Below are 19,200 nucleotides of genomic sequence, written 5' to 3'. Positions count from 1 at the left end.
CATGAATGTAATACTAACCTGTTATCTTTACGCCTTCCTTGGTTTCTGCAGATGCTCCAACACCGAATTCATTTTCTCCAGAGATTCTGAAATAGTAGACTCCACCTTCTTGTAGACCAGTGGCTTTGTATGTAAGGCGATGACAGTTATTTGTCACAGAGACCCATGCCTTTTTGCTTGCTTCACGTTTTTCAATGTGGTAATTCTTAACTGGTGCACCACCATCATTCTCAGGGACATCCCAGGACATGACAGCAGATTCCTTTGTCACTTCTTTTATAATTATATTTGAAGGAGGTCCAGGAGAATCAAGAACTTTCACAACTAGTGTAAGTGTTGCAGTGTTAAGAACGTTCTGCAGTGTAAGTGTGTACTTGCCAGAATCATTCCTTGTGGCCTTTTCAATGGAAAGTGAGGTTCTTGTATCTGTGGTATCAATTGTAGCTCTTGCACGTAGATCAGAGTCTGGTTTGCTCCACATAACATTGGGAACAGGTTTACCTATGTAAGGCACTGTCATGGTGAATGATCCACCTGCTTTGACAATCAATGTTTTTCGCATTTCGGTGTCAATGTCAAAAGCAGGCTCTTCTTCTCTGTCTTTCACTATCTGTGGCTCTGTGCTTTCACTTGGTTCACTTGGACCTACTTTGTTGACAGATCTAACTCTAAATGAGTATTCTGCTCCAGAAGTCAGTGCAATTACTGCATATTCAGTACCTCTCACATTTGTTATAGCTGTTGTCCATTCAGTGTCATCAGACTTTTTGTATTCAACAGTGTATCCTGTAACTGGTGAGCCTCCATCAAACAATGGTTTTACCCAGCTGATTGTCACACTTGACCTTGTTGAGTCTACAATTTTAGGCTTAGATGGTGGTGATGGCAGGAAAACTGGATCTGCTGCACGGATTAAAGGTGAGCATTCACTTGGAGCGCTAAGGCCAGCAGCATTTTCTGCATAGACACGATATTCATATTCACATCCTTCCCGCAAACCAGGAGATTTAACTCTTAGGTCATAAACAGGTTTTTTGTTCACACGCATCCACCTTAAACTGTTCTTCTCACGTCTCTCAATTACATACCCTGCTATTTCGCTACCACCATCACTTTCAGGTCTTGCCCAACAAAGAGTCATAGCATCTTTTGTTACACTTGTAATCTCCAGTGATTTTGGTGCATTTGGAACAGTAAATGGATCTAATGCCTTGATGGCTTCACTTTCCAGGGCTTCTCCCACTCCATACTTGTTAACGGCCATCACTCTGAAGACATATTCATTACCCTTGAGAAGTTTTGTTACCTTGCAGGAAGTGGTTCTAAGTTCAGATTCACTAACTGTCCAGGCAATGCGGCTGGTCTCACGTTTTTCAACAACATAGTAGTCGATCTCTGCACCACCATTTTCTTGAGGGGGTCCCCAGGAAAGTGTGCACTTCTCGGCTGTTACTCCAGCAATTTGTAGTGGACCTGCAGAAGGCCCTGGTCTATCAAGTACTTTGCAGTTTACTGCTAAGGATCTTGTTCCTGCAACATTTTGTAGTGTTAAGACATACTGGCCTGAATCTCTTCTTATGCAGTCTTTAACTACAAGCACAGTACTATTGTCTGTTGAGGTAATCTCTACTCTTGCTTTTTCTTCAATTTCTTTGCCATCCTTTGTCCAAGAAACTACAGGATGAGGCCTTCCTGCAATATCAGCATTAATTTTAAGAATTTCCCCTGCCTTGACAACAACAACATCTCTGAACTTAACATCCATCATAATTCTTGGGGCATCTACATCATCTTTAACTGTAATAGGTCCTGTGGATTCAGAAGCTTCACTAAAAAGCCCTGCAGCATTCTTTGCAATAACACGAAATTCATATCTCTGGTCTTCTGTTAGTGCAGTTACATCAAAGAATGTGTCCTGGATGTTTGTAAAGTTGCATTTTAGCCAACGTCCATCGGGTAATTCCTTTCTTTCAATAATGTATCCTGTAATCTTTGCTCCACCATCATACTCTGGCTTCTTCCATGATAGGGAAACAGATGTTCTTGTGATATTAGTAACTTCTGGCTGGCCTGGGGGGTCACATGGATCTCTTGCTGCAACTGGCTCACACGATTTGCTACACTTTCCAATTCCAGCAATGTTTTCAGCATAGACACGGTATTCATACAACAGACCTTCTTCAAGACCTGTTACTTTCATTTGTGTGTCAGATATAAGACTCTTGTTAACCTTAGCCCAGAGAATGCTGCTTCTTTCTTTTTTCTCCAGATGATATCCATTCACTTGACTACCACCGTCATTTACAGGGGGTTGCCATGTAACAAGCATATAAGCCTTTGTTGAATGTGCAACACGAGGTGTTCCTGGAGGTCCTGGTGGTTTGAATGGATACTGAGCAACAACTGATGAGCTGTCAGCATAATGGCTCTTTCCATATCTGTTTTCTGCGCAAACACGGAATTGGTATTCTGAGCCAGTTGTCAAGCGTCCAACTTTAATGGATGTTCTTGCCACTGTTGCTGATACTAGTTCCCATACTGTAGTAGTTGTGTCTCTCTTCTCAACAATGTAGTTGTTTATATGACAACCACCATCATATTCTGGGGCACTCCAAGAAAATGAGATGTTGTCTGCACTGACATCGTCAATCTGTATGGGTCCTGGTGGTCCAGGTTTATCAAGCACAATCACACCAAGAGAAGCTGTTGCAGAACCTGCACTGTTTGAAGCAGTTAATTCATATTGTCCAACATCATCTTTAGTTGCTTCTTTGATAGAGAGGAGTGTAGACGTCTTTGTAACTTGGACATTTACTCTAGTTGTTTGTTTTAAAGCTTGCCCATCTTTCTTCCATGTTATATTAGGCACTGGTCTTCCTCGGACTGGTACCTCAATCTTAAGATCACCCCCTGCTTTTACACTAAAAGTATTGAATAGAAGCTCAATTGTTGGTTGGATTTCAATATCCTTAGCTATTACTGGTACACCCAGTTGTCTTGGATCGCTCCTTCCTTTCTCATTTACAGCACTCACTCTGAATGTATACTCCTCACCACTAGACAAGCCTGTAATTGTTGTCTCTAGTGTTTTTACCTGAGTGCAAGTGCTCCATTTTTCACTTCCCTTGGTCTGCATTTCTACAACATAGGCAGTAATTTTGCTACCTCCGTCACTCTCTGGTTTCTCCCATGAAAGTGTTGCACTGTTACGAGTTACATCTACAAGAGTTACTCTACCAGGGGGGAATGGAGTTTCAGATACTTTAATTGGGTCTGTCGTACTTGCAGGCAGACCAATACCATGCTCATTGGCAGCCAAAACACGGAAATAGTATATGCCTCCTTCCTGGAGTTGGTCAATTTTAAATGTATTCTTGGTGCAGTTACTTGTTACTGTTGCATAAGCTTTTCTGGTAGCTTCACGTTTATCAACAATGTAGTTTGTTATTTTAGAACCTCCATCAATAAGTGGTGGTTCCCAAGACAAAGTCACTGAATCCTTTTTGATTTCTTTGACAGTCAGATTTATGGGGGCACTTGGTGAGTCAAGTACTCTAACATTAACAAATGCAGATTTTGAGCCACTGTTGTTTTCTAGTGTTAAGTTGTATCTTCCACTATCAAATCTGTTGACATTGTCAATAACCAACATTGTGTATGAGCTGGTAACTTCAATCTGTGCTCGTTCTGTAAGTTTGTCATCTGCCTTTTCCCATTTCACTTCAGGTTCGGGTCTTCCTTTGATTGTGACAAATAATCTTAGGCTTCCACCAGCCCGGACAGTAACAGTCTTTCTCAAGTCAGCATCAAGTTCAATTTCAGGAGGCTCTAATTTGTCAGCAGCAATAACTGTTCCTGGAACAGAAGCTGGTTCTCCCACTCCCTCTGAGTTGATTGCACAAATACGGAAGGAGTATTCTGTATTTTCCTTTAGTTTTGTTACTGTAAACTGTTTGCCTTGCAGTCCTGTTGGAGGAGTGGCAGCAGTCCATTCATCTGCTGCTGCTTCTTTGAATTCGACAACATAACCTGAAACTGGTGCACCACCATCATAAACAGGCTTGCTCCAAGCAAGAGATACAGATGATCTAGAGGTGTCAGTTACTTTTGGATTTCCCGGAGGTCCTGGAGGATAAATGGCATCACATGCTCGATAGAAAATAGATGGTTCACTTGGTTCTCCAACGCCAGCAGCATTTTCAGCTGAGACTTTAAATTCATAGAAATGTCCATCTGTTAATCCTGTTACTCTAAGTCTTAAGTCAGTTAATCGTTTCTTGTTGCACTTTGTCCATCTAACACCATCTTTGTCACGCTTTTCAAGAATATACCCTTCTATCTCTGCACCACCATTGTCTTGTGGACGACCCCATGTTACTACCATAGAATCTTTAGTGATTGCAGAAACTTCTGGTGTTGTAGGTGCACTTGGAGGCTTATATGGATTACGAGCCAGAACTGGTTCAGATTCGAGGGGCTCTCCAATTCCATACTTGTTCACTGCGACAACACGGAAAATATATTCATTGCCTGTTAGAAGTTTTGTAACTTTGTGGCTCAAAGCCTGGACTTCTGAAGCAACCTGGGTCCAAGAAAGTCTACTTGTCTCTCTCTTTTCAATGTTGTAATGTGAAATATTTGCACCACCATCCTGTGAAGGTGGGCTCCATGCCAAATAACATTTTTCTGATGTTACACCTGTGACCTGTAGAGGACCTTCTGGAGGACCAGGGCGATCAAGAACTTTAACAGTAATAGGAATAGACTTTGTTCCACCTACATTACTGAGGTTAAGAACATATTGTCCACCATCCACACGAATACAGTCTTTAACACTTAATGTTGTCTTTTGAAGTGAAGATTTTATTTCTGAACGTGCAGTTGTTACCTCAAGCCCTTTCCCATCTTTGGACCAGCTGACATCTGGAATTGGTTTGCCATGAATATCAGCTTCAAGAATGAAAGAGTCGCCAGCATTAACAACAATCACATCCTTGTATTTTGGATCAAGAGATGCTCTTGGTGCATCTATTTCATCTCGGGCAGTAATAGGTCCAGTACTTTCTGATGGCTCACTAAAGTTACCAGCAGCATTTCTTGCTATAACTCTAAATTCATATCTATCATCCTCTGTAAGTGCAGTAGCAGTGAACTCTGTTTCCAGTACATTTGTGAAGCTAGCTTTCATCCAGCGCCCATCAGGTAATTCTTTCTTTTCTACTATGTAACCTGTTATTTTGCTGCCACCATCATATTCTGGCTTTGTCCAGTGAAGTGTGACATAACTTCTTGTAATCACAATAGCTTCTGGACGGCCTGGTGGATCACATGGATCACGAGCAACATAACACTCAGACACTTTGCTAGGTTTGCCAATGCCAACAATGTTCTCAGCAAATACTCTAAATTCATACTCTAGGCCTTCTTCAAGTCCATTTGTTTTCAATTTTGTGTCTTGAAGGAGAGTCTTATTCAGTTTTGCCCAGAGAATACTATTTTTCTCCTTGCGTTCCACATGGTATCCAAGAACTTTGCTTCCTCCATCATTTACAGGTTCATTCCACTGCACAATCATATGATCCTTAGAAGCTGATGTGACAAATGGAGTTCCTGGTGGTCCGGGTTCTTTGTAAGGATATTGTACAACAACTGCAGTAGAATCTAGAGGTGAACTCTTTCCATATCTATTTTCAGCATAGATCCTAAATTGATACTCAGAACCTGTTGTGAGTTTTGTCACCTTAATAGTTGTTCTTGCGACTGTAGCTGACACAGTTTGCCATGTAGTGGTGGTTGTATCACGTTTCTCTACAATGTAGTTGCTTATCTGACAACCACCTGTATATTCTGGAGTATCCCATGAAAATATCACATAGTTAGAGCTGATCTCATCAAATCGAACAGGTCCTTTGGGTGGGCCAGGTTTGTCAAGAACAATAATGCTGATATTTTCAGTTGCTGTACCAGCACTATTTGTTGCTGTCACTGTATATTTGCCAAAGTCATCTTTGTTGCTTTCTTTGATGTGCAATACTGTTGATACAGCAGTGTCTTCAACATTAACTCTAGTTGTCTGTTTTAGCGTTTGCCCATCTTTAGCCCAAGTAATAGTGGGTTTTGGTCTACCTATTACTGGGATGTCAATCTTTAGATCTTCTCCAGCTTGTACGTTATAAGAATTGAACATTAATTTTAAGCTTGGTTCAATGGTTAAGTCTTTAGCTATTACTGGAAGGCCAAGAACCCTTGGATCACTCTTTCCTTTTTCATTGTAAGCAAGAACTCTGAAACAATATTCCTGACCAGGACTTAATCCAGAAACAACAGCACTACATGTCTTTGTTTCAGCTGCAATGCTCCATTTCTCTACTCCCTTTGGCTGAGATTCCACTAGATATCCTATAATTCTGCTACCGCCATCATGCTCAGGCTTCTCCCAAATAAGTGACACACTTCTTTGGGTAACGTCAGTAAGGGTAATTTTGCCAGGTGGCAAAGGTGCTTCAGAGGCCTTTACTGCATCAACTGTTTCAACAGGTAGGCCAATACCATATTCATTTTCAGCCATAACTCTAAAGTAATAAACTCCTCCTTCTGTAAGGTTTTCAACTTTGTATGTTGTTTTGTTGCATTTGGCTGTAACATTTGCAAAAGCTTTTCTGGTTGATTCTCGCTTGTCAATAACATAGTTCTTTATTTTGGCACCACCATCAATGAGTGGAGGCTCCCATGTTAGTATGACTGAATCTTTCTTTATGTCTTTCACAATCAGGTTTATTGGTGCACCTGGCGTATCAAGGACCTTAACTGTCACAAAAGCAGATTTGGAGCCACTGCTGTTCTCCAGTTTAAGAATATATTTTCCGGCATCATTTCTATCACAGCTGTCAATTGAAAGCTGAGTATAGTTGAATCCTCTTTCAATTTGTGCCTTCTCACTTAGTTCACCATCTTCTTTTGACCAGCTTATTTCTGGAGCAGGTCTTCCACTAAATGGAATTTGAATTCTAACATTTCCACCAGCTCTTACAAGTATTCCCTTCCTGAGTTCAGAATCAAGGTCTATTTCAGGAGCTTCAAGCTTGTCTTCTGGTTTTACAGTTCCTTGTACTGATGCAGCCTCCCCTACACCGGCCTTATTTATAGCACAAATGCGAATCTGGTATGGCTGATGTTCGATAAGCTTTGTGATCTCATACTTTGTAACTTGTAAACCTGTTTGTGGGGTGACCATAGACCATTCTTCTTCATCTCCTTTGCATATTTCCACAATAAAGCCTTGGATTTCACTTCCACCATCATAAATGGGTTTACCCCAAACAACAGAAATAGAATTCTTAGATGTATCCACTACATGTGGATTTGAAGGTGGTCCGGGTTTAAATATAGGGTCACATGCTTTAAAGTATGGTGTAGTCTGACTTGGTTCTCCAACTCCAGCAGCATTTTCAGCAGATACTCTGAATTCATATTCATGATCTTCTGTTAGTCCTGTGACTCTGAATCTTAGGTCTGTATTCCTGCGTTTGTTGCACTTGGTCCATCTAATGCCGGCTCTGTCACGCTTTTCTACAATGTAGCCTATGATTTCGCTGCCACCATCATTATCAGGTCGGCTCCAACAAACAGTCATAGAGTCCTTTACAATATTGGTTACTTCAAGTGACTTAGGTGAACCAGGAGGCACAAATGGATTCTTCATTAAAACTGGTATAGACTCTAGAGGCTCACCAACACCATATTTATTTACAGCCATTATACGGAAGATGTATTCATTGCCTTCTAGGAGTTTTGTTACTTTAAGAGATGTTGTTACTACATCAGATGCAACAACAGTCCAAGCAAGGCGGCTTGTTTCCCGCTTTTCAATGACATAGTGGGAAATATCACTACCACCATCATGTTGAGGAGGACCCCATGCCAGAGAGCATTTGTCAGATGTGACCCCAGTAACATGAACTGGCCCTTCTGGTGGTCCAGGGCGATCAAGTACTTTTACTTGAATAGGAATTGATTTTGTTCCTGCAACATTTGATGCTTGTAAAATGTATTGTCCACCATCAACTCTAATAGCATCTTTCACAACAATAAGTGCTTTGAAATCAGTATTCTTAACTTCGCACCTAGCTGAATCTTCAACTTCTTTGTCTCCTTTGAACCACTGAATTGTTGGAATAGGTTTACCATGGACATCAGCATCTAATCTAAATGTGTCACCAGCATTAACAACAATTGTGTCTTTGTATTTTGGATCCATTGAAATTCTTGGGGGTTCTACTTCATCCTTGGCAGATATTGGCCCTGTGCTATCAGAAGGCTTACTAAATGATCCGGCAGCATTTCTTGCAATGACTCTGAAATCATATCTCTCATCTTCCGTAAGTCCAGTTACTGTAAATTGTGTTTCAATAACATTTGTAAAGCTAGCTTTCATCCAGCGTCCTTCAGGAAGATCACGCTTTTCAACAATGTAGCCTGTTATCATACTGCCACCATCATACTCTGGTTTCTTCCAGCTTAATGTAATTGCATTTCTTGTTACAATTATGGCCTCTGGGCAACCTGGTGGATCACATGGATCTCGGGCACAGTAGCACTCTGAAACTTTGCTTGATTTACCAATGCCAACAATGTTTTCAGCATATACCCTAAATTCATACTCGATGCCTTCTTCGAGATTGGAAGTCTTGAAGTATGTGTCATTGATAATAGTTTTATTCACCTTTGTCCACATTATACTGTTCCTCTCCTTACGCTCAAGATGGTAACCAACGACTCTGCTTCCACCATCATTAATAGGTTCATGCCATTGTACAGCTATGCTGTCTTTTGTTATTGCTGCAGCTGATGGTGTACCTGGAGGCCCAGGCTCCTTATATGGATATTGAGCTACAACAGCTTCAGATTCCAGTCCAAAGCTTCTTCCATAGCGGTTTTCAGCAAAGATCTTGAATTGGTATTCTGTGCCTGTTTTAAGTTTTGATACTTTAAGTGTTGTTCTAGCAATAGTGGCTGAAACAGTCTCCCAAACTGTAGTAGTTGTATCTCTCTTTTCAACAATGTAATTTGTAATTTGGCATCCGCCAGTGTATACTGGAGGATTCCATGATAAGGTAATACTATCAGCACTTACTTCATCAAATTTCACTGGACCACTTGGTGGATCAGGCTTGTCCAATGTTATAACTTCAATGGATGCTACCTTCTGTCCAACAACATTGGATACTGTAATGGCATACATGCCAGCATCATCTTTGTTTGTTTCTTTAATATTCAATACAGTTAGGTGTGCTGTATCAGTAACATTAACTCTAGTTGTCTGTTTGAGAGCCTGACCATCTTTTGTCCACCCAATTGTTGGTTTAGGTCTTCCAGCAACAGGCACTTCGACCTTCAAGTCTTGTCCTACTTGAACACTGTAGTTACTAAATGCTGGTCGTACATCTGGCTCTATCACCAGATCTTTGGCAACCACTGGAACTGCAAGAGATCTAGGATCACTCTTTCCTTTCTCATTCACTGCAACAACTCTAAAAAGATATTCACCTCCTTGCGTTAAGTTTGTTACCACTGCCTCAAGTGATTTGACACGAGCACTGTCTGACCATTTCTCACTTCCTTTAGCTTGCATTTCCACAATGTACTGAATGATTTTGCTTCCACCATCATGTTCAGGTTTTTCCCATGACAGTGACACACTGTTCCTGGTCACATCAAGCACAGTTATTTTTCCTGGAGGCTGTGGAACCTCTGAAACCTTCACAGGCTCAGAAATTTCTGCCGGAACACCAATTCCATATTCATTCTCGGCTGTTACTCTGATGTAATAGCTGCAACCTTCTTGAAGTTGGTCTATTTTCCATGATGTCTTATGGCAGTTTGTAGCAACAGCAGCATATGCCTTTCTTGTTGTTTCTCGTTTTTCAATAATGTAATTTTTTATTTTAGCACCACCATCCAATGCTGGTGGTTCCCATGTGAGTGATACAGATTCCTTGGTGATTTCTTTTATCTTAAGGTTCACTGGGGCACTTGGTGTGTCCATAACTCTGACACTGATAAAGGCAGATTTGGTGCCGCTGCTGTTTTCTAGTGTTAGGGTGTACTTTCCAGAATCATATCTGTTAACATTATCAAGGACAAGTGTGGTAAAACTGCTGGTAACATCAATCTGGGCTGTTTCTCTGATTTCTCCATCAACTTTGGCCCACTTAACCTCTGGTGCTGGACGGCCTCTAATAGGAATAAATAGTCTCAGTGAACCACCTGCTCTGACATTAACAACCTTTCTAAGTTCTAGATCCAGATCAAGGTCTGGAGTCTCTAATTTCTCTTCAACAATAATTGAAGCAGGAACATCGGCATGTTCTCCAACACCAGCCTTATTTACTGCACATATACGGAACTTATATTCATGTTTTTCCAAAAGTTTGTCAACTTCAAGACGTGTCTCCTTAATGCCAGTTGCAGGAGTGCACATAGACCATTCATCGGTGCTGACATCACATTTCTCCACAATGTAGCTCTGGATTTCACATCCACCATCATATATTGGCTTGCCCCATGAAAGGAAAACAGATGATCTTGTAACATCCACTGCTTTGGGGTTGTTTGGAGGTCCAGGTTTGTAAATTGGATCAGAAGCCTTGTAGTATATGGAAGGTTGACTGGGCTCACTGAGACCAGCAGCATTTTCAGCAGAAACTCTAAATTCATAAAGATGTGATTCAACTAGACCAGTTACTCTAAAGCGTAATTCACTGACAAGTCGCTTGTTGCACCTCACCCAACGTATCCCTTCTTTATCTCGTTTTTCAACAACATATCCAACAATTTCACTTCCACCATCAAATGCTGGCCTTTCCCAAACAACTATCATAGAGTCTTTGGTAATTGCTGTAACTTCTGGAGCTTTTGGAGCTTGTGGAACAACAAATGGATTCTTTGCTAGAACTGGTTCAGATTCAAGTGGTTCACCAACACCATATTTGTTTACAGCTAAGACACGGAAAATGTATTCATTTCCTTCTAAAAGTTTGGTTACTTTGCAACTAAGTGTTTGAACATTTGAATCAACAACTGTCCATACTAAGCGACTGGTTTCTCTTCTTTCTACAATATAGTGGTCAATATCACTGCCACCATCTTGTTGTGGAGGTTTCCATGCTAATGAACATTTCTCAGCTGTAACACCAGAGATAGCGATTGGTCCTTCAGGAGGTCCTGGTCTGTCAAGAACTTTAACATTAACAGGTACAGACTTTTCACCTGCAACATTCTTTAGTAGCAGAATGTATTGACCACTGTCCACTCTAATTGCATCTTTTACACTTAAAGATGTGAAGAAGTCAGTTCCCCTAATTTCAAGACGAGCTGTGTTTACAAGTTCTTCACCTGCTTTGAACCACTGAACAGATGGTATTGGCTTGCCATGGACATCTGCTTCAATCTTAAATATTTCACCAGCATTTATTGTTATAAGTTCCTTGTACTTTGGATCCATGCTCACACGGGGTGGCTCTACCTCATCTCTTGCTGTAATTGGCCCAGTGCTTTCAGAAGGTTCACTAAAAATTCCAGCAGCATTTCTTGCAATTACACGGAATTCATATCTTTGATCTTCAACTAGTCCAGTAACTGCAAACTGAGTTTCAATAACATTTGTAAAGCTGGCCTTCATCCACCGCCCCTCCGGTAATTCTTTTTTCTCAACAATGTAACCTGTGATCTTGCTACCACCATCATACTCTGGCTTTGTCCACTGAATTGTGACTAAATTTCTTGTGACTACTATAGCTTCTGGGCGTCCAGGAGGATCACATGGGTCTCGGGCCACATAGCATTCTGATACTTTGCTTGGCTTGCCAATTCCAACAATGTTCTCAGCATAAACTCTAAATTCATATTCAATACCTTCCTCAACATTTGTTGTCTTAATTTTGGTGTCTGTGAGGATTGTTTTATTCATTTTTACCCACAGAATACTGTTTCTTTCTTTGCTTTCCACATGGTATCCAAGGATCTTACTACCACCATCATTTACTGGTTCATTCCATTGTACCACCATGCTGTCCTTAGTAACTGCAGTTACAAATGGTGTGCCAGGTGGTCCAGGCAATTTGTATGGATATTGAGCTACTACTGCTTCAGATACCAAGTATCCACTCTTTCCATATCTGTTCTCAGCAGCTACTCTGAACTGATATTCACTTCCTGTTTTGAGTCTTGCTGCCTTTATAGTAGTTCTTGCCACAGTAGCAGACACAATTTGCCAAACTGTTGTTGATGTGTCACGTTTTTCTACAATGTAATTATTAATTGAACTTCCACCATCATATTTTGGAGGCTCCCAAGATATGATGATGCTGTCAGCTGTTACTTCATCAATTTTAACTGGACCTGTTGGGGGTTCCGGCTTGTCAAGTACAATTATGCTGAGGTGTTCTGTAGCCTCTCCTGCAGTATTAGCAAGCTTGACTGTATACTGGCCAACATCTTCTTTAGATGCCTCTTTAATTGTAAGCAAGCATAAGCTTTGGGTATTTTCTGCATTAACCCGAGTTGTCTGTTTTAGTGGTAGACTATCTTTGTGCCATGTAACTGTTGGCTTAGGACGTGCAACAAATGGAACTTCAACTTTAAGGTCTTCTCCTGCTAAAACACTGAATGTATTAAACAGAAGCTTAATTGCTGGTGCAATCACAAGGTCTTTAGCAACTACTGGTACTCCAAGCTGTCGCGGATCACTAATTCCTTTTTCATTTTGAGCTGATACACGGAACATGTATTCTTCTCCTTGTGTCAATCCAGTTACCTTGGCTTCTGTTGTTTTCACAGTTGCACATGTTGCCCACTTCTCACTGCCCTTGCTTTGCATCTCTACAATATAGCCCACAATTCTGCTTCCACCATCATGTTCTGGTTTTTCCCAAGACAGAGAGACACTATTTCTTGTTACATCATCCAAAGTAATCTTTCCAGGTGGAAGTGGTCTTTCGGATACTTTTACTGATTCTGAGGTTTCAACAGGTAACCCAATTCCATATTCATTTTCTGCAAGGACTCTAAAGTAGTAGTTACAACCTTCTTGTAAATTATCAATTTTCCAGCTGGTCTTATGACAGTTAGCTGTCACTGTTGAATATGCCTTTCTTGTTGACTCACGTTTCTCTACAATGTAGTTCTTAATCTTAGATCCTCCATCAACGAGTGGAGGATCCCATGTCAATGTAACAGATGACTTAGTGATTTCCTTTATTTTCAAATCTTCTGGCGCTCCTGGTGTATCAAGCACTCTGACATTCACAAAAGCTGACTTACTTGCAGAGCTGTTTTCTACTGTTAGCATATACTTTCCGCTGTCAAACCTGTTTACATTTTCCACTACTAATAGAGTATAGGAGCTAGTTGATTCAATGGTTGCTCTTTCTATGGGCTCACCATTTTCTCTTGACCACCTAACTTCTGGAGCAGGTCTTCCTTTAATTGGTACAAACAATCGTAAAGTGCAGCAAGCTCTAATGCTAATGACTTTGCGTAGTTCAGCATCCAATTCAATCTCAGGTGGAAGCATTCTTTCTTCAGCCTTTGGTGATCCTGGAACAAGGGCAGACTCACCAGCTCCTTCTGAGTTTACAGCATATATCTGGATTTTATATTCTTGGTTCTCCTTAAGTTTTGTGATAGTAAAGGAAGTAGCTTTAAGTCCAGCTTGTGGTGAAACAACTTTCCATTCATCTTCTTCAGGTAAAGATATTTCCACATTGTAGCCAGTTATTTCTGAACCCCCATCATAGACTGGTTTGTTCCAAGCAATTGTAATGGAGGATTTGCTTGTATCTAGAACTCTTGGGTTTCCAGGAGGTCCAGGCTTAAACACAGTGTCACATGCCTTGTAGAATGGACTGCATGGGCTTGGTTTACTCATTCCAGCTGCATTTTCAGCCATTGCTCTATATTCATACTCATGGCCTTCTGTGAGCCCTGACACTTTGTATCTTAAATCAGTGAGGATTCTCTTATTGCACTTAACCCAACGGAGTCCTGCCTTGTCACGGCGTTCAACCACATAGTTTGTAATTGGACTGCCTCCATCAGAGTCTGGATGACCCCAACAAACAATCATAGAGTCTTTTGTGATTGTTGTTACTTCTGGTGTTTTGGGTGGATCAGGTGGTATGTATGGATTAACTGCAAGAGTGGGTTCTGACTCCAAAACTTCTCCAACTCCATACTTGTTGACAGCCATAACACGGAAAATATATTCATTTCCTTTCAGCAGTTTTGTAACCTTGAATTTCGTTACTTGGATATCTGTTGCCACATTTGTCCAAGCCAATCTGCTGGTTTCACGTTTTTCTACAATGTAGTGATCTATCTTGGCACCTCCATCATCCAATGGTGGCAACCATGTCAGCACACATTTTTCAGAAGTAACTTCAGATACAGCCAATGGACCTTCACAGGGACCTGGTCTATCAAGAACTTTAACATTAAATACATGTTTAGCAAGTCCTCCAGGGTTAGAAGCGGTAAGTGTGTATGCACCTCCATCTTTTCTTGCAGAGTCCTTGTTTATCAAAGCAGCGGAGAAATCTGCTATTTTTATTTCTAATTTAGATGTGCCCTCAAGGTCCTTTCCTTCTTTTGTCCATGCCAGTGTTGGAATGGGACGTCCAGAAACATCAGCATCAAGTCTGAATATCTCGCCAGCCTTAAGAATGATGACATCTTTGAACTTGGCATCAACCATTATTCTTGGCTCTTCAATATCATCTCTGCATGTTATTGCATCAGATGGTTCGGATGGTTGACTGACAGCACCAGCTGCATTTCTTGCATTTATTCTAAACTCATACTCTGCATTTTCAGTTAACCCACTAACAGTAAACTCAGTTTCTAGAATGTTACTAAAGTTAGCCTTTAGCCACCGGCCATTAGGAAGATCTCTTTTCTCAACTGTATAGCCAGTGATCTTAAAGCCTCCATTATATTCTGGTTTTGTCCACTGTAGAGTCACTGAATGTCTAGTAATATTCAGGGCAACTGGTTTACCTGGTGGATCAATTGGATCCAAGGCAAATGTTGGCTCAGAGGGCTTGCTTGGTTTACTCTTGCCAGCCATGTTTTCAGCTACTATACGGAATTCATAGGCAATACCATCTGTTAGACCTGAAGATTTATATATATTTCCTACAAATAAAGTCTTGCTGATTGTCTGCCACAGAATGCTGTTTCTCTCTTTTCTTTCAATATGGTAGCCTAAGATTGGACTTCCACCATCAGTAACAGGTTCATGCCAGCTGATGGTCATTGAATCCTTTGTAACAGCAATAATTTGAGGTGTGCCTGGGGGTCCAGGAACCTTAAATGGATAAGCAGCAACAACAGACTCTGAGTTGAGAGCTGGGCCAGTTCCATATCTGTTTTGAGCCTTAACACGGAATTGATATTCCAATCCTGTTGTTAATTTTGTTGCTTTAAATGTTGTGCGTATTACTGTAGAGGCTAGTTCAGTCCAAGATGTGCTGTTGGTTTCTCGTATTTCCACAATGTAGTTGCTTATTGGAACACCACCATCATTCTCAGGGGGATCCCAGGACAAAGTAATAAAGTCAGATGAAATTTCATCAAATTTGATTGGTCCTGTTGAAATTCCAGGAATATCATGTACCTGAACAGAAATTATATCACTTATTTCTCCAACAATGTTTTTAGCTGCCAAAGTGTATTTTCCAGCATCGGTTCGTATGCATTCATTGATATTTAAGATAGTGGCAGTTGCTGTTCTTTCCACATTAACTCTCTGAGTTTCTCTAAGAAGCTGATCACCCTTTTTCCACGTTACAGTCGGTTTCGGTCTTCCAAGAACTGGGATTTCAACTTTGATGTTATCACCAGCTTTGGCAAGGACAGTCTTTTGATAAATGCCACGTAAGTCGAATTCTGGAAGCATCTGCTGTTCTCTGACAACTACTGGTCTGCTTTCCCGTGGGTCACTTCTTCCTGCACTGTTGACAGCCATCACTTGGAACACATATTCTTCATTCTCATTTAGGTTTTTCACTACATAGTCCAGTGATTTTACTGTTGCAATATGTGTCCATTGATCAGAACCTTTCCTCTGTGCTTCAATTACATAACCTGTAATCTTGCTGCCACCGTCATGTTCTGATTTGGGCCATGCAAGGCTTACACTGTTCTTTGTAATGTCCATGATGTTTAGGCTTTCAGGAGGAGAAGGTGCTTCAGTGGCTCTTATTGGATCAGCGGTTTCAGCAGGTTCACCAATGCCAAACTCATTCTCTGCCTGTACTCGGAAGTAGTATTCACATCCTTCTGCCAAATTTGGAATTCTTAGAGAGCACTTCTGGCAGTTGGTTGTTATTGTTGAATAAGCTTTTCTTGTAGATTCCCGTTTTTCAACTATATAATTTGTAATACGTGAGCCACCATCTATAAGTGGCATATCCCACTGCAAGGTAATGCTGTCTTTTGTAATATCTCTTGCTTTAAGGTTTGATGGAGGTCCTGGTGAATCCAAAACTTTGACATTGACAAAGCCAGATTTCTTTCCAGCTGCATTTTCAAGAGTCATGATGTATTTTCCAGCATCATATCTGTTGCACTCTGTAATGATTAACAGAGAAAATGACTCTGTGTTCTCAATGTTGGCTCTTATCTTCAGTGGGACATCACCTTTCATCCATGTGACTTCAGGCGTGGGCCTTCCCTTAATCGGTACAAAAATACGAATGCTTAGTCCAGCTCTAACAACAAGAGTTCTTCTTAGCTCAGCATCAAGCTCAAAATCTGGAGTTTCTTCGCGATCCTTAATTTCAACATCATCAATTTGTGCTGGTTCACCAGTTCCTACAGCATTAATTGCACGGATTCTGAATTTATATTTTGCCCCAGGCTGGAGGTTTGCCACTACAAATTCAGTGATTCTAAGTGCTGTCCCTGTTGTATCTTTCACCCATTCTTCTTCGCCATCCTTTTGGTGTTCTACAATGTAGCCAATTATGTCAAGACCGCCATCATAATGAGGTTTGCCCCAGTGCAGCGTGGCAGTAGATTTTGTTGTGTCGGTGACTTTTGGATTAGATGGTGGACCTGGTGGATCTATAATAAGAAACAGAAACCACAACATTAATAATCTGAAAACATAAATCTCAATATTTTAGTCACTAAAAACATTCACTTTCTTCATAAATTTTTTGTGCACTCCAAAAAGCTTATCCTTGTATATAGTAGCTATATGTTTGCTAGTAAAACTTTTACAGTTGTTTTATTTTGGCAGACAAGATGTCTTTATCCTGGAGAGGGCCTTTTAAGGATAAGTTCATCTTTTGGAACATATTACATATTTCACCTGTATTTAGGGTGGAACATGTACCATGTTCAAGCAGCTTCAGCCTCTTCTCCTTGCCTTTAGGGAGCCTACAGTGAGTGCTCTGTGAATGGGAAACTACAAGTACCGACAGCATTTGCAGCTGTTGGCTTGTTGTTTTATTGAACTACCATGGCACTGTTGGGCGTTTTGGTAGTTCATTCTCTCTTCCTGTCAGTGTGTATCTGCCTGTGCATACGAGGTACGAGCAGTCAAATACACACACAAGTCTGCAGGAGTCCTGCATGTCACCAGTGATCTGCTGGTCCCAGGTGCAATGGTTTACAAGCTCCATGTAAAAAAATAAATAAAAAATTCACATTTTTAACTGCAAACATATATACATTATTTTAAGGCACGCTTATCCTTTAAGCAAAATTTATTAAACATAGCTTTGAAAAAGAAATGCCACTGGTTTTCAAACACTGAACCCCAGGCAGATGAAAAATGTTAATTTGCGTGGCTATTTGTTCAGTAAAAATCATAAATTATATGTTTTTTTAAGAAACTAGGGTAAGTACCCGAATTTGACATGATATAAGCTTCTAGCAACACCTATAAAGTATAACTCAGACTAAGGCCGCGTACACACGGGCAAACATGTACGATGAAACCGGTCCGCCGGACCGTTTTCACCGTACATGTCTGCCCGGGGATTTCTGTACGATGGCTGTACTAACCATCGTACAGAAACAATACGCGGGGCGTGTCCGCGCCGTCGCCGCGATGATGACGCGGCGACGTGGGCGGCCCTGCCAGTTAAATGCTTCCACGCATGCGTCGAAGTCATTCGACGCATGCGAGGGATGGCGGGCGCTCGGACATGTACGGTAGGTCTGTACAGACGACCGAACATGTCCGAGCGGGCAGGATTCCAGCGGGCTGTTTTAAAACAAGTCCAGAAATATTTGCCCCGCTGGGAAAATGCCCGGCGGGCAAATGTTTGCTGGAATCCTGCACGCTCGGGCCTACACACGACCGAACATGTCTGCTGAAACTGGTCCGCGGACCAGTTTCAGCAGACATGTTCGGTCGTCTGTACGGCCCATAAGAGAGCTAAAAGCAGAACAAGGAGTGAATCAATTGGGCCATGTGCTTAAAGGAGGAGAAAGAAGAATGACAGACAGTTATAATATGGGAAAGACACATATAGAGATGTAAAGGCTACACAGCAATGTAGCAAAGTCAAAAAAATAAATAAGTATAAAATTCTTTATTTTGAAATATTGCCAAGTCATGTTGAAATTAAAATATGACAAAACAAAAATATACAAAGCGTTACGTTACATAATGTTTGACTGTGTCAAACATTATGTAATGTAATGTAACATACACAGTCAAACATTATTTATTGAAACGCTGTGTATATTTGTGTTTGCATTGCTGTACTGTGGAATATGTTCTGTATCCTATAGCCAGAGCTCATTTTTTATTTGCAACATGACATTGGAATATTTCAAAATAAAGAATTTTATACGTATTTATTTTTATGACTTTGCTACATTGCTGCTAAAAAATAACCTTGGATGAACCTTTCTATATTAAGTGACAGACAGTTGAGCTCATTGGTCTGCTTTTTCGCATTAATTTTCCAGACATAGGCTGCATATAGTCACAAGAGCTAGTTTTAATTGTTGAAAAATAGTAGGGAACAGTAGGGAAAATTCGATTTGTAAATTTAAAGAATAAATGGACATGAATACAAATCCCTTGGCGGGTAAAACAGCTCTCTCATGTTATTGCCTTGCAAATAATGTATTGCTACAATTTATTTTTGACACGTGTACTAAATAATGTAAAAAATACTT

The 19,200-nt window shown here is 40.7% G+C and overlaps 1 protein-coding gene across 1 annotated transcript in view; it reads right to left on the bottom strand.

Annotated features, from left to right (window-relative positions):
• The window catches only part of TTN (titin), a 326,833-nt gene that overhangs the window by 36,191 nt on the left and 271,442 nt on the right, over nt 1–19,200 (bottom strand). Inside the window, 1 exon segment of the mRNA XM_040358499.1 lies at nt 19–17,124. Coding sequence (XP_040214433.1) covers nt 19–17,124 — 17,106 coding nt within the window.

This window comes from Rana temporaria, chromosome 6 (assembly GCF_905171775.1).
Source record: "Rana temporaria chromosome 6, aRanTem1.1, whole genome shotgun sequence".
Classification (NCBI taxonomy): domain Eukaryota; kingdom Metazoa; phylum Chordata; class Amphibia; order Anura; family Ranidae; genus Rana; species Rana temporaria.
The sequence above is the reverse complement of the archived record's forward strand: the minus strand, read 5'-3'. Positions and strand labels throughout refer to the sequence as shown.